A 25,831-nucleotide genomic window follows, 5' to 3' on the forward strand; every position below is an offset into this window, starting at 1 on the left:
ATGGAGACACTGCCAGAGCCGGCCACTAGGGGGAGATGGAGACACTGCCAGAGCCGGCCACTAGGGGGAGATGGAGACACTGCCAGAGCCGGCCACTAGGGGGAGATGGAGACACTGCCAGAGCCGGCCACTAGGGGGAGATGGAGACACTGCCAGAGCCGGCCACTAGGGGGAGATGGAGACACTGCCAGAGCCGGCCACTAGGGGGAGATGGAGACACTGCCAGAGCCGGCCACTAGGGGGAGATGGAGACACTGCCAGAGCCGGCCACTAGGGGGAGATGGAGACACTGCCAGAGCCGGCCACTAGGGGGAGATGGAGACACTGCCAGAGCCGGCCACTAGGGGGAGATGGAGACACTGCCAGAGCCGGCCACTAGGGGGAGATGGAGACACTGCCAGAGCCGGCCACTAGGGGGAGATGGAGACACTGCCAGAGCCGGCCACTAGGGGGAGATGGAGACACTGCCAGAGCCGGCCACTAGGGGGAGATGGAGAGACTGTCCTGGGAGGTCTGAGCACCTGACCCATCACAGGGGGATGCTATAAAGCCTGTGGTAAGAGGTCAGACTCCCAGAAAATGCCACTTGGGGAGCCAGAGAATCTCTCCTGGGAAATGAACCTGCCTGCCACTGGGGGAGCTAGAGTGTTCCACATACTGTAGGTAGATAATGTCCACATGCATTGTAGAGAGGTACTGGTTCCTTGACTGCAGTGATTAATGTGTGGAGTGTTTGTGTTTCTGTTTAGTGCCCCGGTGTGGAGACCATCTGTGTGGATCTGGCAGACTGGTCGGCCACGGAGGCTGCGCTCAGCTCAGTAGGACCCGTGGACCTGTTAGTGAATAATGCGGGTGTTGCCAAGTTACAGCCGTTCCTGGAGGTCACAGAGGAAGTGTTCGACCAGTGAGTGACCCAGGCAGCGACCACTGAGTCTGTACCGAACCACACTGTGTATAATACAGACATTTAATATGGAACCAGACTGTGTATAATGCAGACATTTAATATGGAACCAGACTGTGTATAATACAGACATTTAATATGGAACCAGACTGTGTATAATACAGACCTTTAATATGGGACCAGACTGTGTATAATACAGACCTTTAATATGGGACCAGACTGTGTATAATACAGACCTTTAATATGGGACCAGACTGTGTATAATACAGACCTTTAATATGGGACCAGACTGTGTATAATACAGACCTTTAATATGGGACCAGACTGGTGTATAATACAGACCTTTAATATGGGACCAGACTGTGTATAATACAGACCTTTAATATGGGATCAGACTGTGTATAATACAGACCTTTAATATGGGACCAGACTGTGTATAATACAGACCTTTAATATGGGACCAGACTGTGTATAATACAGACCTTTAACATGGGATCAGACTGTGTATAATACAGACCTTTAATATGGGATCAGACTGTGTATAATACAGACCTTTAATATGGGACCAGACTGTGTATAATACAGACCTTTAATATGGGACCAGACTGTGTATAATACAGACCTTTAATATGGGACAAGACTGTGTATAATACAGACCTTTAATATGGGACCAGACTGTGTATAATACAGACCTTTAATATGGGATCAGACTGTGTATAATACAGACCTTTAATATGGGACCAGACTGTGTATAATACAGACCTTTAATATGGGACCACACTGTGTATAATACAGACCTTTAATATGGGACCAGACTGTGTATAATGCAGACCTTTAATATGGGATCAGACTGTGTATAATACAGACCTTTAACATGGGATCAGACTGTGTATAATACAGACCTTTAATATGGGGCCAGACTGTGTATAATACAGACCTTTAACATGGGATCAGACTGTGTATAATACAGACCTTTAACATGGGATCAGACTGTGTATAATACAGACCTTTAATATGGGGCCAGACTGTGTATAATACAGACCTTTAACATGGGATCAGACTGTGTATAATACAGACCTTTAATATGGGGCCAGACTGTGTATAATACAGACCTTTAATATGGGGCCAGACTGTGTATAATACAGACCTTTAACATGGGATCAGACTGTGTATAATACAGACCTTTAACATGGGATCAGACTGTGTATAATACAGACCTTTAATATGGGGCCAGACTGTGTATAATACAGACCTTTAACATGGGATCAGACTGTGTATAATACAGACCTTTAACATGGGATCAGACAGGGATGTATTTACCACAAGGCAAACAAGGCATTTGCCTAGGGCGGCACTTTCAGGGGGGGGGGGTGCCAAAAAATGCCAGCCCAAGCTCCCAGACAAATGCCTTGTTTGCCTCATGTTCTGGGGCTGTCCGCCTTACAGTGAGTGAGTGAGTGAGTGTAGCTGTCAGTGTGTGTCTGTGAGTGAGTGAAAATATGTGTCTTTCAGGGAGAATGGGTGTGCCTGTGAGTGTGTGTATGTTATTTTATTTGTAGCTGAGATTGTGTGCCTGTCAGTGTGTGTCGGTTAAACAGTGTGTGCCAATGACTGTATGTGTTTGCCAATGACTGTGTATCTGTCAGTGAGTGTATATCAGTGCATGTATCAATGAGGGCATGTGTCTGTCAGTCAAAAAAGTAGCCTAGACACGAATAGGGGGGGCAAATTTAGATTTTGGGGGTGCCCGAATTTAGTCTTGCCTAGGGCAGCACAAATCCAAAATACACCACTGGGATCAGACTGTGTATAATACAGACTTTTAATATGGGACCAGACTGGTGTATAATACAGACCTTTTAATATGGGACCAGACTGGTGTATAACACAGACCTTTAATATGGGATCAGACTGTGTATAATACAGACCTTTAATATGGGGCCAGACTGTGTATAACGCAGACCTTTAATATGGGATCAGACTGTGTATAATACAGACCTTTAATATGGGACCAGACTGTGTATAATACAGACCTTTAATATGGGACCAGACTGTGTATAATACAGACCTTTAATATGGGACCAGACTGTGTATAATACAGACCTTTAATATGGGACCAGACTGTGTATAATACAGACCTTTAACATGGGATCAGACTGTGTATAATACAGACCTTTAATATGGGATCAGACTGTGTATAATACAGACCTTTAATATGGGACCAGACTGTGTATAATACAGACCTTTAATATGGGACCAGACTGTGTATAATACAGACCTTTAATATGGGACAAGACTGTGTATAATACAGACCTTTAATATGGGACCAGACTGTGTATAATACAGACCTTTAATATGGGACCAGACTGTGTATAATACAGACCTTTAATATGGGACCAGACTGTGTATAATACAGACCTTTAATATGGGACCAGACTGTGTATAATACAGACCTTTAATATGGGACCAGACTGTGTATAATACAGACCTTTAATATGGGACCAGACTGGTGTATAATACAGACCTTTAATATGGGACCAGACTGTGTATAATACAGACCTTTAATATGGGACCAGACTGTGTATAATACAGACCTTTAATATGGGACCAGACTGGTGTATAATACAGACCTTTAATATGGGACCAGACTGTGTATAATACAGACCTTTAATATGGGATCAGACTGTGTATAATACAGACCTTTAATATGGGACCAGACTGTGTATAATACAGACCTTTAATATGGGACCAGACTGGTGTATAATACAGACCTTTAATATGGGATCAGACTGTGTATAACGCAGACCTTTAATATGGGGCCAGACTGTGTATAATACAGACCTTTAATATGGGACCAGACTGTGTATAATACAGACCTTTAATATGGGACCAGACTGTGTATAATACAGACCTTTAATATGGGACCAGACTGGTGTATAATACAGACCTTTAATATGGGACCAGACTGTGTATAATACAGACCTTTAATATGGGATCAGACTGTGTATAATACAGACCTTTAATATGGGACCAGACTGTGTATAATACAGACCTTTAATATGGGACCACACTGTGTATAATACAGACCTTTAATATGGGACCAGACTGTGTATAATGCAGACCTTTAATATGGGATCAGACTGTGTATAATACAGACCTTTAACATGGGATCAGACTGTGTATAATACAGACCTTTAATATGGGGCCAGACTGTGTATAATACAGACCTTTAATATGGGGCCAGACTGTGTATAATACAGACCTTTAACATGGGATCAGACTGTGTATAATACAGACCTTTAACATGGGATCAGACTGTGTATAATACAGACCTTTAATATGGGGCCAGACTGTGTATAATACAGACCTTTAACATGGGATCAGACTGTGTATAATACAGACCTTTAATATGGGGCCAGACTGTGTATAATACAGACCTTTAATATGGGGCCAGACTGTGTATAATACAGACCTTTAACATGGGATCAGACTGTGTATAATACAGACCTTTAACATGGGATCAGACTGTGTATAATACAGACCTTTAATATGGGGCCAGACTGTGTATAATACAGACCTTTAACATGGGATCAGACTGTGTATAATACAGACCTTTAACATGGGATCAGACAGGGATGTATTTACCACAAGGCAAACAAGGCATTTGCCTAGGGCGGCACTTTCAGGGGGGGGGTGCCAAAAAATGCCAGCCCAAGCTCCCAGACAAATGCCTTGTTTGCCTCATGTTCTGGGGCTGTCCGCCTTACAGTGAGTGAGTGAGTGAGTGTAGCTGTCAGTGTGTGTCTGTGAGTGAGTGAAAATATGTGTCTTTCAGGGAGAATGGGTGTGCCTGTGAGTGTGTGTATGTTATTTTATTTGTAGCTGAGATTGTGTGCCTGTCAGTGTGTGTCGGTTAAACAGTGTGTGCCAATGACTGTATGTGTTTGCCAATGACTGTGTATCTGTCAGTGAGTGTATATCAGTGCATGTATCAATGAGGGCATGTGTCTGTCAGTCAAAAAAGTAGCCTAGACACGAATAGGGGGGGCAAATTTAGATTTTGGGGGTGCCCGAATTTAGTCTTGCCTAGGGCAGCACAAATCCAAAATACACCACTGGGATCAGACTGTGTATAATACAGACTTTTAATATGGGACCAGACTGGTGTATAATACAGACCTTTTAATATGGGACCAGACTGGTGTATAACACAGACCTTTAATATGGGATCAGACTGTGTATAATACAGACCTTTAATATGGGGCCAGACTGTGTATAACGCAGACCTTTAATATGGGATCAGACTGTGTATAATACAGACCTTTAATATGGGACCAGACTGTGTATAATACAGACCTTTAATATGGGACCAGACTGTGTATAATACAGACCTTTAATATGGGACCAGACTGTGTATAATACAGACCTTTAATATGGGACCAGACTGTGTATAATACAGACCTTTAACATGGGATCAGACTGTGTATAATACAGACCTTTAATATGGGATCAGACTGTGTATAATACAGACCTTTAATATGGGACCAGACTGTGTATAATACAGACCTTTAATATGGGACCAGACTGTGTATAATACAGACCTTTAATATGGGACAAGACTGTGTATAATACAGACCTTTAATATGGGACCAGACTGTGTATAATACAGACCTTTAACATGGGATCAGACTGTGTATAATACAGACCTTTAATATGGGATCAGACTGTGTATAATACAGACCTTTAATATGGGACCAGACTGTGTATAATACAGACCTTTAATATGGGACCACACTGTGTATAATACAGACCTTTAATATGGGACCAGACTGTGTATAATGCAGACCTTTAATATGGGATCAGACTGTGTATAATACAGACCTTTAACATGGGATCAGACTGTGTATAATACAGACCTTTAATATGGGGCCAGACTGTGTATAATACAGACCTTTAATATGGGGCCAGACTGTGTATAATACAGACCTTTAACATGGGATCAGACTGTGTATAATACAGACCTTTAACATGGGATCAGACTGTGTATAATACAGACCTTTAATATGGGGCCAGACTGTGTATAATACAGACCTTTAACATGGGATCAGACTGTGTATAATACAGACCTTTAATATGGGGCCAGACTGTGTATAATACAGACCTTTAATATGGGGCCAGACTGTGTATAATACAGACCTTTAACATGGGATCAGACTGTGTATAATACAGACCTTTAACATGGGATCAGACTGTGTATAATACAGACCTTTAATATGGGGCCAGACTGTGTATAATACAGACCTTTAATATGGGATCAGACTGTGTATAATACAGACCTTTAACATGGGGCCTGTATGCTGACATGGCTCCTGAGCTCTGACTGAACCTCGTTACATGATATTAGATTGTCATGTTATTATATCTTCACTCTGTATTGAGTGTAACGTTCGAAGCAGTGAGGCTGGTGTTACCGCGGGCACAGGGTCAGAGTGAGATCAAACTCCAGTTTTTGTTTTCAGGATCATTAACTGACCACGTCGGCCACCAGCCTGCACGGAGTTAAACAGTTCTGATAGTTGGATCTTGTTTACAAGACATTTTGCAACAAAAAAATTCTGAATGGCCTGTCTTTAATGTATTCCAGTTTATCTATTTCAGGTAAACTGGGTGCGAATCCCTGTTATAGAATAAGCACTGTGCGTCAGAGATTTACAGAATTAAAGTTTTGATGCCCATGTACCGTTCCCACAGTAAGTAGTTAAATCAGTTTTAGAGCAGTTTGCCAACTTACCTGGGTCTTGCTAGGACCCCACAGCCGCATCCAGTCTTACTCTACAAAGCGGAGCTGGGACTGCGCTCATTGTCTCAGAGCATCCTGGATACACCATGCTTAGCGCTATAGACATATCTGGCATCTCCGATGGGCACATGGGGATTGGGGTAAGTTGTCAAACTGTTTTATAACTAACTAATGTGGCCTGGCACTCCTGGCAGGCTGGCACCATACCCACCACAGCGGGCTATGGAACTCTTAAAAATGATGACATTGGGGGCGGGGCCTGACTGCCAAGATGGCCGGACGTGGTTTCTAAACGCTCCGGCACCAACGGACATTAAATCGATAATCCTTGGCAATCAACCCATCTATGAAACACCCGGTGCCTGGAATATGAAGCAGGACACTCTGCGAAAAGCAAAGATACTTGTCCCGCGACAAACAGCCACACGAGCACTTACACAGACCAGGAGGCCTACACGGGAGCGGAGACTATTGCCTGGGGGACGCGGCCGATCGCCCGGCACGGGACCCGCTTACTAGCGAGAAACACACACTGCCCTGCTAACCCCCCCCCCGGACCGGAGGGGGATATCCCGGTCCTCGCTGGGGGCGACTAACCCTGTAAAGCAACGCAAACTGGCGATGAAACCTGCGGTGAGACGAAACTGCCAGGGCACAGCCAAGATGGCAGCTCAGGCACGGCCAGCAACGCAAAGCAACTGTATCAAACCACCCAAACATACCGTGGCATTCTTCGATCAGCTCTGCGCAGGCCTCTGGACTAAACTCAGAGCCGAGCGCCGAGCCTTCAAAATGGCGAGAAAGGCGGCAGCGGTTTGGATTCGCCCGGCAGTCCGGCGCCTCTTGCGCGGATTCCCGCCAAGAACCATTAGGGAGACACCCCAACCGACACAGCGCCGAACAACGAGATGGCCGGAAACACCGACATGGCCCGTGCGGGCCAGCACCCACTCATTCTCGCACCGAAGTGAGGCCAGACAATATTCCCGACCTCCCAGCCACTCGGAGTCTACGGAGTCATCCCACCTATGTGCCGAACTCCACTGCACCCGAGCTTCACCCCGCACTGCAGGGACTAACCAAACCGGTAAACAGCACACATGGGCCGCCGGTGGGTCCGGAGGGCGGAACAAGCAACGGCTCTGACCCCTGGAGTGCTGACTGCAAACCAGCTCGGAACATGGCCGCAGCACCAATCCTGCACTTGGCTCACCTGCCAAGCCTCCAAAGCCGGCATCGGATAAACCAAGGCGGCTTACACCGCTGACGGACTGTGATCCTGCACGGAGACAACGCACGGTCCCCCTGAAAAGACAGTAACTACCAAGCTATCATTCCGTTGTTACGACCTTTACTCAACACTGAAATAAGCACTGCTGAAATGTTTTATTCTCTTTCATATTTACCGGTAGATTACTGTTACGTGACTCTCTACCCACACGAGCGGACTCATTCTTTTAACCCCTTAAGGACACATGACGTGTGTGACACGTCATGATTCCCTTTTATTCCAGAAGTTTGGTCCTTAAGGGGTTAAGCTATCCGCACCAACTGGCTTTTCAGACTTACCTGCAAACTCGCGGGATGCCCGGTATCCAATGACGCTACCTAATGCCTTAGTTAACACATCTTTCTATATTTTCATTGTATATAAGTTGGTTTTGATTTTTCTTTTGGAGTCCATGCCATAGCAGCAACCAAGTACGTGGGTGCCATAGGGTGGATATCAGCCTGTCAAATTACTATAATACTGTTTATATTTAAGTGATCATTGTACTTTTACGTATATATAGCCTGAACTACCCTAATTTATGCATACGCATACTCTGATAACACACTCATGAATGGCGAGCCTGATCTCGCTAATGCAACTTACTAACTGATTATTCAAATCTAGCGAGAATTGCTAACACGATGTTCATGTATGTGTTTAACCCCCTCTACTACCGCTCCAACATAGCAGGAGACACCCAGAGGTGATGCACCTTTAATTAAAAGATCAGTACACCCTGAGAATCTAACTACCCCATCTCCAGCTACCTTTAGCACTGTGTCGCACCCTGATCCATAGGAAGTATATGCTATGCTTCTCCAGTTTTTAGTTAATTTTAAAAGATGCAATGACCTAGTCTTCCATACCACTGGCCCATGTTACATGCTTGTATAATCTGCCTTTTACAATCGTAGGGTCTCTAGCCTGTAATTTTTCTAAGTTTTACAATACCAGCTACAATTCAGCCTGTTTCTTTCAACTTATGAAACAATTGCACTTTTTTTTTATGTCATGGCACTGTATGCAAATGTATGACCATAATAAGCTTGCGGATGCTGTCGTGGCTATGCAAGCCTGCATGTTATTCTCTTATTGCACACTAAAATAAAGAATTAAAAAAAAAAAAAAAATGATGACATTAACTTTAAGGTAATCACAGAACCTTATTTTATTAATTTATATTTATATATATATATATAAAACTTAAAATGAAGGTTGTTTTTTTTCAGATCTCGCAAACACATTTTTGCTAAAAGGAACACTCCATCACAATTTGTAACTATTCAGTAGATAGAAAACATCCATCTGTTTTCTTTTCTGCGTGTTTTCTTCTGGGATATATGACAAAAACTGATGGTGCCAAAAGCTGCAGACCTTTCCCCGACGCAGACTTTCAGTCTCTGCCAAGGAATACACCAATCAGAGGCTTCTTAATGAGCTAGAGCTCTCAATGCTTCTCAGTGAGCCGGAGTTCTCAGTGAGCCGGAGTTCTCAGTGAGCCGGAGTTCTCAGTGAGCCGGAGTTCTCAGTGAGCCGGAGTTCTCAGTGAGCCGGAGTTCTCAGTGAGCCGGAGTTCTCAGTGAGCCGGAGTTCTCAGTGAGCTCTGTGACAGCCAAGGAGACGTTTCTGCTCACGGTTTTAAAAACCCTCAAAAAATGAGACTCCAGACACATGGCAAACTTGCATCAGCTTTATGTGGAGTGTTCCTTTAACTATAGGGGAAAAGTAAATCTAACATTCTAAACCTGGAACCTGAGGGTTCTCCATTAATTCTTCCTTCTTACCTTTATTCTCACAGGAGCTTTGCCGTGAATGTAAAATCTGCTTTGCTTGTCTCACAGGTAAGTTGGCGTTTACAACTTGTAAAGAGCAAATATGGCGCCGCGGCACGCCTTAGACTGCGTTATCCACTACACATGCTGCTGTCTTCTTTGCCAGTACCTGTATACATATAGCTGTATTTAGTGTTACGGCACGTGAAATTTAAGTGTAGGGGGTAAAAGCAGAGACATTCCGTGCTGAAACCCATCTCATTGTCCGCCCTGAGTCCCCGTAATACTTAGCGAGAAATAACACTGTGTGACGGTGACACGTTACTGCACAATATTGGGGCACTGCTGCGGCAGCATGTCTTGGGGTTAATACATCAGGTGTAGAGTTTTTATAATACTCTGAATGAATTAAAAGATTTGATGTCACAGTTTGATGAGACGTGTTGGGGTTTAAGTTAAACCTAGGACGCAGCATACAGCTGATATTGGGAGGGGTTTCAGTTAATATATTTGGGAGAGGCCATAACATTAAACTTTGGGATGAAGCCTCAGTCTTTTTGCCACATTCCAACTCCCACAGTAAAAGGTCTCTAGTAGGGTGCCCAAAACATAGATCCCTATATTTCTTTACATTTTTTATTATGCCATTTACTGTTTGGGCATCATTGCTGTAGTGCTGTGTCTCTCCGACGTGGGGCATGTGAACAGTTTTCCTGTATATTAACATATCTCCCTCCCATCTCCCCATCAGATCGTTGCCCGCCAGATGATTGCACGTGAGGTACCTGGTGCCATTGTTAATGTTTCAAGTCAAGCTTCTCAGCGTGCACTGCAAGACCATTCTGTATACTGTAAGCATCAGAACTTCTGAGGAGGTATAGCTAGTGACCTGCACCTTTAATGGGCGTAAATGAAATCTGTCCGAGCAATGCCACATAGAACTATGTAATGTTTGTGAGGTTCCACCATACACAACAATGCCAAATTAGGTGTTTTATTTACAGGTGCCACCAAAGGAGCCTTAGACACGCTGACCAAGGTGATGGCGCTGGAACTGGGCCCTAATAAGGTGACACCCCATACTTTGTATGTTTTAACTTGATATGAAAACCTATTGATCAATAGATCACATTGTGACTACAATTGTTATTAGTTGTTGCAATGATTTCTGTTACGCTGAATTTTCCTTAAAAAAAGTATATAAAATATAATACTAAAACACTTCCCAGCAATGAAAATGTTTATACAAAGTTTTTGTTTTTTTTTTGTTTTTTTTTAATGCCCATTTTTTACTCTGTGTTCGATGCCGTTAACAGTCTTTGGTTTTATGTTTAACCTATGTGCCTGATTTCCTCGTTACATGTAATATACAATAAAACTTCTTCATTCAACCCAAGCTGCAGGCAGTCAGAGACAATACACAAACGTGTAAATGATTACTATCCGGGTCATTTACAAAAGCAAGAATTCAAAGTGAACTATAGATTCCAGGCCAGAGTAGCCGAATTGAAAGAATAGCTTAGATACAGGATGTGAATGAGGACAAATCTTGTCAAATGCTTTGAATTTCAATATATATTTCAAAGTCCACTGAAAATATATATATTGCATTGAATTGAAAACAGAACTGAAAAAGAAAAAGATAAAGATACGGGCAAGGTTATAGAGAATCTGACTACTAAAACCTCTAGTAAATGAAGACATTATTATAATGTCCAATATCCGTCCGCAAACTTGAAAACATGTTAGACAAAAAAATTCCAGAGCCATTATATATTTGGCACATGAACCCGATACGATCTGTTTATTACACTCCAACACACAGACACACCTTAGATTAAAGGAATGTCGTCTTCTGTATTAACCCGAGGGGGGAGAGAAAGCGGTGCCTGGGAACACATCTTAATATGAAAACTGGTCACATGGATGGTCATTTTGAAATTGTAAATGAGTCTGTGATGTACCAGAATTAAATTGATCTTTAATGCAAGAACGCAGCTCAAAAGACACACAATTCAGGTTTTGTTTTTTTGGTTATTTAAAAAAAAAAAGGCAAATATGGATCAATTTTGATGCAAAGTGCTATGTTTAGAACAAATGCAATATCCTTAGGGTCTTGTAGGATACATTTAGTGGTTGCTATAAATGTATCACTTTCTGTTAAAATTGCTGCATGTCCAACTCTGCCTTTCATCTCATTGTAGTGGTTCTAGTGTCTGAAGACCCCTGGCTCCTTCCTTCCTTTCACCACTAAACCATTTTCAATGTTTTAATGCTATACGGGAGTCCCCAGTAGCTCATCCCGTCTGTGCTGCTTGGGCTAATGAGGAAGCACAGACGGGATGTCAGCTGACCGCTTTCAGCCTATAAATGCACCCGTTGCTGGTATGAATTGGTATGGCTAGGAGGAAGGGGGAACTCCGCTTTAGCCACTTCCAGTCAGGGCCGGGCTGTGGGTGACCAGGGATCCTCATTCAATGTTAAATAAATGGACAGTGGCAGTGGAATCCAGTTAATATAACCAATTCCGTGAGATGAAATATTTATCGTGCTTACAGTGTCCATATTGAGACCAGTAGGGTTTTACTAAAGTGTAAATTGTCAGATATTCAATGTAAATTTCAGATTTCAAGCCAAAATATTCAAACTTGGAAGATTAAATTCTGCTGCTGTGTCCTGAAGTTTTAAATTCCCCATGAATTCTTGGAAATTGACACTTGATTGAATAACTAGGTAAATGTATTCATTTACACCAAACATGTCAAACTCGCGCCCCACAATGGACATCTTTTTTGAATAATCATTAAGTTTAGGCTCGCAGGCCCGCATTAATAACAAAATGCAAGATTATAATGTAAAAGCATCGTATATCCAAACAGAAGGTACATTCGGAAACAGAATCAGTTACAGTTGCAATAACAGGTTACACGAGATAACATGTTTCAGTTACCACCGTGTTCCCCATCAGGAGATACATCGCTACGTCTAGTTAAGACCGTGGTTAACCAAACAAGTCCACCAAGAGCTAGAGCGGTGTGGGTATATTAACATGCAGCAGTTCCTTAAGAATGCGTGTCTACTAACGGTTAGTGTCATAATTTCTTGTTGAAAAGTGTGATGTGATGTGTTGTGTTAGAGTATAGCATGACCCATAAGGGGTCCAGTGATGAGTGGTGGCAGTAAAGTGGCATGGCACAGGACAGCCATTGTAGATGGAAAGAGAAGAGAGTGGTACCGGTTCAATGAGATCTCATTATAGTGTGTTAAATAGTCCCTCCAGTGGTATGAACTACCAGATATGTTGCCCCCATTCTTACTGTGGCTGCCCGTATTTCGTGTGACAGATCCAGTGCGGGAAATCGCCGGGAATGTCCCGTCGGAACCATCACCCTCGCCTCTTCGTGGAGTTCCCAGAGGCCCTACTGGTCTTTCTAACGTCCGTGCTATGTCCCTGGTTGGTCTATGAGTTGCCAGGTCGTGCGTGTCGCGGATGGAGTGTGAAGGAAGCCGCTTAGCAGGTAGCATGTATTGGTGGAGGCGTGAGACGCGTGCTGTCTAGGGTTTCTCGTAATATGAATAATTTAATTTTTTGTTGTACGTGGGTAAGGGGTGTGGAGTCACGGGGCTCCTATATATGTTTGTCGGTGAATTCAGCGTCACCCCTACAATCAAGTGTTTTGCGTGTCCGACCAGTTCCTAGTCAGTCATTATTGTCCTGTGTTGTGTGGGCAGAGTCCCTATGGAGACGAGGCCAGGTCGTCGGATGCCTAGCAACCGGCCGGTCGCGAACATCACAGTAGTGTCAGACCCGTCTTGGTTCGTCCCCTTACATCCGTGAGGACAGTGGGGATCCGAAGCCCGCCACCGTTGTCTGTAAGGGCACGTGTCCTGGTGCTTTATCGCATAGCCCTAGTAGGGGCGATGTTTGATTATATTCTGTCTGATTAATTGTGCGTGTGTATGTCCTCCGAGGGCGTCTTTGTTAGTTTGAGCCATCCGTGGTAATGTCCTATCTAGTCGGGGTGGTGCGGTCAGTGCGTGAGGTGTGATGTCTGCTACCATTAGCGTCATAGGTCGTAACGTATGAAATAGGTATGTCGCAAGGGCTGCACCATCCTCCGGCCCCAAGCCGCCCCCCCCCCCCCCTTGCCGGCACCCCCCCACGGTCTCGCGCGGAAGGTGAACCATGGCGCCCATGTATCAACATATTTTGCTTCCCTGCCTGTCAATTCTGCCTGAAGCGCCTCTGCCGCCCTGATATCCTCAACTCCATGAACCCACTCTTCCCTTGTGGGGATATCCGCTTTCTTCCAGTATACCGGAATTAGTGATTTGGCCGCGTTCAATAGGTGGCGCAGAACAGATTTTTTTGTATGCGGACAATGGTTGTGAGGAAATGTGTAGTAAGGCTAATTCTTCCCACCATTCGGTATCGTCTCCGAGGATTAGGAGAACGTCAGATTTGATTCGATTCCAAAATGGGGCGATAAGCTTGCATTCCCACCAGATGTGCAATAGAGTCCCATTGTCTTCCTGGCATCTCCAGCACGTTAGTGGGGTATTGGGGAAGATCCTGTGAAGCAATACCGGTGTTCTATTCCACATGGAGAGCAGTTTGTAATTTACCTCTTGATAGTGGGAGCTAGAAGAAGAGCTTTTATGTTGCTATATCAGGGCTTTGTCCCATTGTGTCGGAGTGAATGTTTTGTCCCTGAGACTCTCCCACGAGTAATGTTTGTGCTACAGGGCCCTCATCCTGTCTCCTATTGCCCCTAGTTGCCCGCCTCCTCCACACCGTCGTCTTTAGTTTTGCAGAATCCCCAATCCCCATCCTCGTCTAGAGTCACCCATTGCTTGATTGTGTCCGTTTCGTGCCATTCCAGGGTTCGCTGTAGCGTCGCGGCTTGGTGATATTTTTTAAAGTCCGGCAGTGCGAGGCCCCCTCTGTGCCTGGGCATGCATAATAAATCGTGACATAATCTGGATCTTTCCCCTCTCCATGTATAATGAATAACTGCCGACTTAAGGGTCGAGAAAAATATCGCCGGCAATGCTACCGGTATGGTCTGAAATAGGTAAAGAACCCTCGGGAGAATGTTCATTTTAAGTACCGCTATGCGGCCGTGCCACGTAATGTGCGGGTAGGCCCATTTTTTCAGATCCTATTCAATTTTCTGCAAGAGCGGTGCGAAGTTGAGCCGGTATATTTCTTGTGGATTTGTGGGAATCCAGATGCCTAGATACTTCATTGCTCCTGCGCACCAGCGAAATGGGAAGAGCAGGCCCAGGGTCTCGTATTCTGCCGCGGAGACAGTGATATTTAGCGCCTCACATTTCGCTAGGTTTAGCTTAAACCCAGATATCTGGCCAAATTTGTCGATTTCTGAAAGTAGGCACGGTAGCGTGATCGTGGCTGGGAAATAAAGAATAGGAGGTCGTCCGCATATGCCTTGCCATGAATAGCCGTGAATGTCAGGACAATCCCGAATTTCCTGTAGGAGTGGCTCCAGGGAGAGAGCGAACAAGAGTGGCGACAGGGGACATCCCTGCCTGGTACCATTTGCGATTCCAAAGCTCGTAGTCAGAGCTCCATTAACACGCACCGACGCTCTCGGCAAGCTGTACAGGGCAGAGATCCACGCCATGGTCCTCTGTCCTATACCCATATACCGGAGCGCATGGGTCATGCACGACCAGTCAACCCGACCTTTTCTGCGTCCGTGGATAACAGCAGGAGGTGCTTCTGATATTTCCGTGATTGATGTTGTATAGAAAACAGGTGTAACGTACTATCCCGTGACTCTCGGCCCGGGATAAATCCCGTCTGGTCCACATGAACTAGGCTCGGCAATATCCGTTGAAGTCTGGTCACCAGAACTTTCGTTAGGAGCTTCGTGTCCACATTCAGCAGGGAGATCAGGCGGTAACTGCTGCATTGTTCCAGGTCCTTCCCGGGTTTGAGTATGACAGTTATAGTCGCTGTTAGGGATTCCACGCCAAAGTGTCCCCCATCCGTCACCCTGTTGACAGCCTTTGTCAGCCATGGTAGTAATATCTGGGCGTAGCGTTTGTAGTAGCCCGTGGAGAACCCATCCGGTCCCGGTGCTTTTCCTGTTTTCGTGTTTTTAAGTGCTGTGGCGAGATCCTCAGTGGTAATCAGTTCGTCAAGCATAGATGCCGCCTCCGGGTTTACCCGCGTCCGTATAGTATCTTGTAGGTACGTTCGCATGTGTAATGACGAGTCTCGCCTATGAGCAGGGTCCCCCGGTTGGTGAAGGTTATATAGGGAGTTATAGTATTCTCGAAATTCCCCTGCTATTTCCTCTGGGTATGGAGATACCCTGCCCGATGACAAGCGAATCCTTCGTACTTGTGTGCGCGTCATATCTCCTCGGAGAAGGCGTGCAAGGAACTTCCCTCCCTTGTTCGCGTGTGTGTAGAAAAAGTTTTTCGATCTTTGAAACGTACGTAGGTGTCTTTGTGTGAGGAGGGCTGTCAAGTTACGCCTGGCTTCCATTAATTCGCCATATGTTTCGACTAGCTGTGAGCGTTTGTGCTGGAGTTCTAGGCGCGATAGAACGTATGGATCTAATGTGGGTTTGTGGGAGGCTGCTATGGCCAGTGGACGAGTCTATAAGTGGGTCCAAAGGGGCATTAAAGTCCCCTCCCACAATCAGTGCTCCCTCCGAGAATCCGTGTAGTTTGCGTAGTGCGCCCCTTAGAAATTGTGCTTGTTTCGAATTGGGTATATAAATGGATGCAAGAGTGTACACTCTGTCGGCCATCACCCCTTTTAGGAAGAGGAAATGTCCATGTTCGTCAACCATTCTGTCCGGTTCCTGGAATCCTAAGTCAGCGGCAATCAGTATCGCAACTCCTGCCCGACGAGCCAACGGGTGATTGTTGCAGTAACTTATAGGGTAGTAGGCGTTACGGAGTTTGGGAGCTGCGCCTTCCCTAAAATGAGTCTCTTGTAGCATCGCTATCGATATGTGTTTCTGTCGCAGTACCCTCAGTAGGTGAGTACGGCGTTCCGGTATATTCAAGCCTCTGCAGTTGAGTGTCATGACGGACATGGTAGTGCGGTGGTATGCCTTGGTTCCCACCCGCAATGAGGTGTGTTCGTCCGCAGGGGGTGCGCCCGTGCGGCGCAAGGACCCGGGTCGACGGCGCAGCCCCGCGGAGGCGTGCGTGGTGTTGTGGTGTGCAGTTGCTCGTGTGTCCTATATAGATCAGATGTGTGTGTGGGTGTCAGGGTACCTGAGGCCTCTACCTCTAAGGGAGGTAGAGACTTGGTGGTTTATCCGTCCAGGCGAGCTGTTTCCTCCGTTCCTCGCGGTTCATCCAGTCACTTAAACACCGGCCGCGAGGAATCCACGTCCTTTTCTAGCAGGACGCTCAATACGTGACGTCATGACGCTATCACGAGCTATCTGTCACTCAAGTGTCCGATATCCAATCGGTACTTGTCAGAGGCGTGATTTCCATCCAGAGCCAGGGTATTTAAGCTTACTCCTTACTTCAGCTCATTGCCCTGTCGTGGTTCTAGCTTGTCTAGTCACTCAGTGCTCTGGTATTCTAGTTTGCTCTATTGGTTTTGACTCGGCTCGTTGTACTACCCTGCTTCTCTGTTATCCCTTGACCCGGCTTGTCTCTCGCTTATCTGTCTTCTCGTTCCCTCGACCTCGGCTTGTCTCTGACTATTCTTTATTACTCTCGGTACGTTAGTCCGGCCATTCTAAGGCCCGGTATACGTACCTTTCCACTCTTTGTACTCTGCGTGTTGGATCCCTGTCCCGATCCTGACATTACGACAGGGCCAATGGATCCTGCAGGTACAAACAGTCAGCTTGGTTCTTCGGATCCCAGGTTTGACGCCATGGAACATAGGATGGATCAGATGGCTTTGGCACTACAGGCACTTTTGTCTCGTGCTAGTAATCCACCTGAGGAGACACGTACTCCTTCTATCTCTCCTGCAGTCTCTGGTCTAGAGGTAGCCACTGTAGGTGCTTCTTCCCGTATTACCCCACCAGTACGTTATGGCGGGTCACCGGAGAAGTGTCGTGGCTTTCTAAACCAGATTAGCATCCATTTCGAATTACAACCCCGCTCTTATCCTACAGATAGAGCAAAGGTTGGATTTATTATTACTCTACTCATTGAAAAAGCTTTGAGATGGGCCAATCCTTTATGGGAGAATGATAATCCACTAGTCTATAATTATAATGCCTTTGTAGCTGCGTTTAGAAGAACTTTTGACCCCCCTGGCAGAAAGGTCAATGCAGCTAGATTAATGTTGCGCCTTAGACAGGACAATCGAACACTTGTGGATTATGCACTAGAGTTCAGGTCCTTGGCGGCAGAAGTTAAGTGGAACGAACAGGCTTATATAGATGTGTTTCTGAATGGGTTATCAGATGTAATTCTTGACGAGGTCGCTACTAGAGAACTCCCTGAAAATTTGGAGGATTTAATTTCTTTTATATCTCGTATTGATGAACGCTTAAGAGAGAGGCAGAACACTCGAGATAGGACCCGTAGACCCTCCGTTAAACTAGCGCCTACCTTTCAAATCTCTGAGTTCGAAGACTTACGTATTCCTGAACCTATGCAGATAGGCAGTACTCATCTCACTGAAAGGGAGAGACAGTACAGGAGAAGGGAGGGTTTATGTATGTATTGTGGAGTCAGGGGTCATTTACGCCTAAATTGTCCCAATCGTTCGGGAAACGCTCGCACCTAAGTTCCTCTAGAGGACAGGCCTTGGGTGTTTCTACTTTGTCCTCTATTCACAACTACAAGGAGCTCAGGCTTTTGTTACCCGTTTCTTTAAAGTGGGAGAAGGGAGTAGTTAAGACTATGGCACTAATCGATTCTGGAGCTGCTGAGAGCTTTATAGATCAGGGTTTTGCTGCCAAGCATGCTATTCCATCCCAGTTAAAAGAGACACCACTGGCTGTTGAGGCCATCGATGGTAGACCGTTACTTGAGCCTGTTATTTTCCATGAGACCATACCGATTAACTTAACTGTTGGCATCCTACATAGAGAAGACATATCCTTACTGCTCATTTCTTCTCCGTCTATTCCCATAGTTCTGGGGTACTCCTGGTTGAGGAGACATAACCCTATTATTAATTGGGAGTCAGGGGAGATAGTTTCGTGGGGACAGAATTGTCAAGAGAAATGCTTGCGGAAGGTCTCACCTCTCGGCTTAACCAACACATCAGCTAACTCTGACAACCCTACAGAGACACAAATTCCGTCTCAGTATCTAGATTTAAAGGCTGTATTTGACAAAAAGAAAGCCGATACCTTACCTCCACACAGGTCCTTTGATTGCAAAATTAACCTACTCCCTGGTACCATGCCGCCCAGAGGTCATGTATACCCGTTATCCACGAAAGAGAACTCAGTTCTAGAGGAGTATATTCACGAAAATTTAGATAAGGGATTCATTAGAAGGTCCTCCTCCCCTGCCGGGGCTGGATTTTTTTTTGTTAAAAAGAAGGATGGTTCTTTGAGACCTTGTATTGATTATCGAGGCCTAAATAAGATAACCATTAAAAATGCCTACCCGATTCCCTTGATTACCGAACTCTTCGATCGTTTGAAGGGCTCTACGATTTTCACCAAGTTAGACCTCAGAGGGGCATATAACTTGGTGAGAATTCAGCAGGGACATGAGTGGATGACGGCATTCAATACTCGATATGGTCACTATGAATATACTGTTATGCCTTTTGGGTTATGCAATGCACCAGCTGTATTCCAAGATCTGATAAATGAGGTTCTTAGGGAATTTCAGCAAGATTGCGTCATTGTATACCTAGATGATATACTCATTCATTCTAGTGAGATTGAGATTCATCACAAACAAGTCAGGAGGGTTTTGCACAAGCTTCTCCAGCATGGCTTGTACTGCAAGTTGGAGAAATGTAGCTTTGATCAAACCCAGGTAACCTTTCTCGGCTATGTGATCTCTGGGGAGGGATTCAAGATGGATCCGGATAAGCTCCAATCCATTCTAGAGTGGCCTTTACCCAAAGGTCTTAAAGCCGTACAGAGATTTATTGGTTTTTCTAATTATTATAGGCGCTTTATTAAGGGCTATTCTTCCATTATTGCACCTATCACTAACATGACCAAACAGGGGGCTGATACTAAGAATTGGACTACTGAAGCTCTCCTTGCGTTCAAGACTCTCAAGGAGCTTTTCGCTTCCGCTCCAATTTTAGTTCACCCCGACACTTCTCTGCCTTTTTTACTTGAGGTAGACGCATCAGAGACTGGTTTAGGTGCTGTCCTATCTCAAAGGTTGGGTGTTGATAAACCATTACATCCATGTGGATTTTTCTCTAAAAAATTGACCGGTACTGAAAGCAGGTATGACATTGGTGACAGAGAATTACTAGCGGTTATCAAGGCTTTGAAAGAATGGAGACATTTATTGGAAGGTACATTACATCCTGTTACCATTCTGACAGACCACAAAAACTTGTCTTATATCGGAGAGGCCAAGCGTCTGTCCTCCAGGCAGGCTCGTTGGTCGTTGTTTCTTACCCATTTCAATTACGTTCTGACTTACAGACCTGGGTCAAAGAATTCTAAAGCCGATGCGCTATCTCGCCAATATGAACCCTCTGCTTCAGTTGAACCACTTTTGTCCTCCATTGTACCCAAATGCAATATTATTGCTAATACCAGTCTCAAAATTCATTCTCCGCTACTTGACCAGATCTTGAAGTCACAACATCTAGCTCCCGGAAACACTCCTGAGGGAAGAAACTTTGTTCCTCCTGAACTTCAACTGGAGCTCTTACAATGTTTTCATGAAAGTAAAATAGCTGGTCATCCTGGTATTCGCAAGACATACTCTCTGATATCCAAGGATTTCTGGTGGCCTTCACTTCGAAAAGATATTGAGGAGTTCGTCGCAGCTTGTGAGACTTGTGCCAAGACTAAACTACCTCATGCATCTCCATGTGGCCTGTTACACCCCTTGGACATTCCTGAGAAACCTTGGTCCTGTTTGTCCATAGACTTTATCGTTGATTTGCCTGCTTCCAAGAGACAGACTGTTATTCTCACGGTGGTGGATAGATTTACTAAGATGGCCCATTTCGTGCCATTACCTAAACTTCCGACTTCTCCTGAATTGGCGGAGATTTTTGCGAGAGAGGTTTTTCGTCTACATGGGATTCCTTCAGAGATTGTTTCTGATAGAGGTTCTCAATTTGTCTCACGTTTCTGGAGATCCTTTTGTTCTCAAATGGGCATCAAATTGAACTTCTCCTCTGCCTATCACCCTCAGTCTAACGGAGCTGCTGAACGTACTAATCAAAAGATCGAACAGTATCTGCGTTGCTTTGTTTCCGAACACCAGGACGATTGGGTCGGTCTGATTCCTTGGGCGGAGTTCGCACACAATAACCTTGTTTGCGATTCAACTCGCTCTAGCCCTTTCTTCATGAACTATGGCTTTCATCCTTCGATTTTTCCTTCGGTTTCCTCTTCTCAGGGGATACCGTCGGTTGATGATCATGTCGCCAACCTGAAGAAATTATGGGATCAGACTCGGCAAATTCTATTACATAGTTCCTCGCTGTTCAAGAAACACGCTGACAAACATAGAAGAGCGGCTCCTGTTTTTGTTCCTGGGGATAGGGTATGGTTGAGTACTAAGAATATTCGCCTAAAAGTTCCATCTATGAAATTTGCTCCTCGCTACATAGGCCCTTACAGGGTTCTCACTCGTATCAATCCGGTTGCGTATCGCCTTGCTCTGCCACCTGCCTTACGCATTCCTAACTCTTTTCATGTCTCCTTGTTGAAACCTCTTATTTGCAACAAATTCTCCTCTAAGGTCTCCTCACCTCGTCCTGTTCAGGTGGAGGGTCGGGAGGAGTACGAGGTCAGCTCCATCATTGACTCCAGAATTTCAAGGGGAAAATTGCAATATCTGGTCAACTGGAGGGGATATGGTCCTGAGGAGAGGAGTTGGGTACCTCAGGAGGACGTTCATGCTTCTCGCCTTCGCAGAGCATTTCACCTCCGCTTCCCATCTCGCCCCGGTTCATTCCGCCCGGTGGGCGTATCTGAGAGGGGGGGTACTGTCAGGGTACCTGAGGCCTCTACCTCTAAGGGAGGTAGAGACTTGGTGGTTTATCCGTCCAGGCGAGCTGTTTCCTCCGTTCCTCGCGGTTCATCCAGTCACTTAAACACCGGCCGCGAGGAATCCACGTCCTTTTCTAGCAGGACGCTCAATACGTGACGTCATGACGCTATCACGAGCTATCTGTCACTCAAGTGTCCGATATCCAATCGGTACTTGTCAGAGGCGTGATTTCCATCCAGAGCCAGGGTATTTAAGCTTACTCCTTACTTCAGCTCATTGCCCTGTCGTGGTTCTAGCTTGTCTAGTCACTCAGTGCTCTGGTATTCTAGTTTGCTCTATTGGTTTTGACTCGGCTCGTTGTACTACCCTGCTTCTCTGTTATCCCTTGACCCGGCTTGTCTCTCGCTTATCTGTCTTCTCGTTCCCTCGACCTCGGCTTGTCTCTGACTATTCTTTATTACTCTCGGTACGTTAGTCCGGCCATTCTAAGGCCCGGTATACGTACCTTTCCACTCTTTGTACTCTGCGTGTTGGATCCCTGTCCCGATCCTGACAGTGGGGGTGTTGCCCCTTGGTACCTGTGCCAAGCCTAAGCGTGTATGACAGTAGCGGAGGGTGACGTGTGTACGAATGTGTGTGTGAGTGAGTGTATGGATGTAGAGTATGAGTATGGGGTAGGTAGTGTAGGTAGAACAATTAAAATAAGGGTGGGCAGGAGGAGCCCCCCTGTCGGGTGTTTGTCCCCGTGGGGCAAAGTTGGTATTACCCCGGAATCTCTTTTGAAAAGGAGGAGCACCTGCGCCTCAGCAGGAGTGGCCAGGTGTCACCCCGATAACCAGATCGGTGCGTGAACGTGCCTGTGGCTCCGCTGAGAATCTCGCGCAAGTGATTATGTAGAGCAGTGGTCGGGGTCTAAACCAGGAATAGTAAAGCGTATGTGTGTAGACTATAAAATATGGGTCGGTCTGTTCCGCACCAGCCAGGTCCTAGCCCAGGTGTGTTTGAACATGGGAGGTGCAAATGTACCAGAAGTTAAACATTGTGATATCAAGCAAAAAAGATTGAAGCATGAACAGAAATAACATTAATAACAGTGGGCAAATATACACCTCTTACCGCCCCTCTTTGCCCTTCTCCGCCGCCGTTCTCCTCTTAGTCCTATTCCCCATAGCAGGTCCTGGGTAGTTTATACAACCTCCTACCACCCTTCCAATTGGTCACTGAAACCTTACTGACTTATGGTGTCATGGGTAATCGGGCCAGTCACAGCATATAAGGGTAATAGCCCCATCCCCATCCCCCGCTCTCTCACTAGGGTCAGGGCCGGATTAACATAGGGGCTGATGGAGCTGCAGCTCCAGGCCCAGGCCCATGGAATAGGCCCATTGATTTAAAAAAAAAAAAAATATATATTTTTTTTTTTTTTTTTTTTACACACTACTCTTATGTTTGCCACCTGACTGGTATTTTCCTGGCACAGCCGGTATTTGAGGCTGCCTGACCGTGCCAGTATTGCAGTAATACCGGAAATACAAATGCAGATATTTTTCTCAGAATAAATGGAGATTACTCTGCAATACCAGCACCGGCCAGTAGGGGTCACTGTGTGTGGAGAGAGGCAGGGATAGGAAGTTACAGCATATCCCTGCCTCTCTCTACTACTCACTGATCTGTGGGGGAGCAGCTACACAGGGTCCAGAAAGCAGCTCTACAGTAAGTGAGGGATGGGGGGAAAGGCAGCAGGGACACATGGAGACACTGAGACACTAGGGGACACATGGAGACACTGAGGCACTAGGGGACACTAAGGGACATATGGGGACACTGAGACACTAGGGGACACAGACACTAGGACACATGGGGACACAGACACTAGGACACATAGGAACACTGAGACACTTGGGGACACTGGAAAACATAGGGACACTGAGACACTAGGGGACACTGGGACACATGGGGATGCTGAGACACATGGGGATGCTGAGACACATGGGGACGCTGTGAGACATAGGGACATTGGGAGACACTGAGACATTGGGACACGGAGACACTATGTCCCAATTTCTCCCAGTGTCCCCATGTCCCCCAGCCAGTGTCCCTAGTGTCTCAGTGTCCCCAAGTCTCCCAGTGTCTGTGTCCCATGTCTCTCAGTGTGCCTAGTGTCCCCATGTGTCCCTATATGTCCCAGTGTCCCCATGTCTATCTCCACAACTGCCCCATGTCTCCCAGTGTCCCCAAGTGTCTGTCTCCCAGTGTCTGTGTTCCCATGTCTCTGTGTCCCTAGTGTCTTAGTGTCCCCAAATGTTTCAGTGTCCCCATGTGTCCCAGTGTCTGTGTTCCTAGTGTCTCAGTGTGCCTAGTGTCCCCATGTCTCCCAGTGTCCCTATATGTCCCAGTGTCCCCATGTCTATGTCCACAACTGTCCCCATGTGTCCCCAAGTGTCTGTCTCCCAATGTCCCCTAGTGTCCCTGTGTCCCCTAGTATCCCAGTGTCCCCTAGTATCCCAGTGTCCCCTAGTCTCCCAGTGTCCCCTAGTCTCCCAGTGTCTGTGTTCCCATGTCTCTGTGTCCCTAGTGTCTTAGTGTCCCCAAATGTTTCAATGCCCCCATGTGTCTGTGTCTCTAGTGTCTCAGTGTCCCCATTTCTCCCAGTTTCCCTAAATGTCTCAGTGTTCCCATGTCTGCCAGTGTCCCCATGTCTGTGTGTTCCCATGTCTCTCAGTGTCCCCAAATGTTTGTGTCCCCATGTATCTCAGTGTCTGTGTCCCTAGTGTCTCAGTGTCCCCATTTCTACCAGTTTCCCTAAATGTCTCCCAGTATCCCCATGTCTGTGTGTTCCCGGGTCTCTCAGTGTCCCCATGTCTCTCAGTGTCCCAGGGTCTCTCAGTGTCCCAGGGTCTCTCAGTGTCCCAGGGTCTCACTGTATCCCCAGTATCCTAGTGACATGGGGGGACACTGAGACATTGGGACACTGGGAGAAATGGGGACACTGAGACACTGGGAGACTAGGGGACTGGGCGACATGGGGACACTGACACTGTGATACATAGGGATACTGAGACACTGGGTGACTTGCGAGACTGAGACAATGGGAAACAGGGAGACATTGGGAGCAATCCATCTATACAGCAGAATCAAACTGTGAGTAGTTTGTTGGTGATTTTACAGAATTTTCTCTGATGTCACTCCTTGTGATTATACAAATGATTAAGGCTGGTATTTTTTCCCAAGAAAGGTGGCAACCCTAACTACTCTTTACATACTCTTGCTTAAAGGAGCACTATAGGGTCAGGAACACAATCCTGTATTTCTGACCCTATTATGTTAAAACCACCACCCTGGCCCCTTCTTGCCTCCCTAAGTATAGTAAAATATAACTTGTATTCAAGTCTGCAGCTGCTGGCTCTGCCTCTGAACTGACTGTCTGCTGACATCATCAGAAGTGGTGGTCTGAGCAAATTACAATACTTCCCCATAGGATTGGCTGAGAGTGTCAACTAGGCAGATCAGGGGCAGAGCCATCACAAGTCCAACATAGCCCTGGCCAATCAGCATCTCCTCATAAAGATAAATTGAATCAATGCATCTCTATGAGGAAAGTTCAGTGTCTGCATGCAGAGGGTGGAGACACTGAATGGCAGTGCTGCACAATAGGCAGTACTGCCCCAGAAAGCACCTCTAGCAGCCATCTAAGGAGTGGCCAGTGGAGTTATTTTCTCTGAAAAGAGTGTTTACTGCAAAAGGCCTGAATGGAATTATTCTACTTAGCAGAACAAATACAATAAGCTGTAGTTGTTCTGGTGACTATAGTGTCCCTTTAAGTTTGGGAGCTTAAGAGGGATGTATGGGAACAAAACTTGTGTGGACTGGCTGACAATAAAATTAGTTTAGGTAATGCAGACGTTGGTCTCTCTAACACTGTGGCATGTCCCCTTTCTTCTACACTCACTACATACACCTTT

General features: G+C 45.8%; 1 protein-coding gene across 1 annotated transcript in view; it reads left to right on the plus strand.

Annotated features, from left to right (window-relative positions):
* DCXR (dicarbonyl and L-xylulose reductase) overlaps positions 1-25,831 on the plus strand; it is a 31,740-nt gene that overhangs the window by 1,287 nt on the left and 4,622 nt on the right. Inside the window, exons 3-6 of the mRNA XM_063453401.1 lie at positions 750-904; positions 9,776-9,818; positions 10,501-10,600; positions 10,754-10,818. Of these exons, the coding sequence (XP_063309471.1) occupies positions 750-904; positions 9,776-9,818; positions 10,501-10,600; positions 10,754-10,818 (363 nt within the window). The remainder of the gene's footprint in view (positions 1-749; positions 905-9,775; positions 9,819-10,500; positions 10,601-10,753; positions 10,819-25,831) is intronic.

The sequence above is a fragment of the Pelobates fuscus genome, chromosome 5 (assembly GCF_036172605.1).
Source record: "Pelobates fuscus isolate aPelFus1 chromosome 5, aPelFus1.pri, whole genome shotgun sequence".
Lineage (NCBI taxonomy): Eukaryota > Metazoa > Chordata > Amphibia > Anura > Pelobatidae > Pelobates > Pelobates fuscus.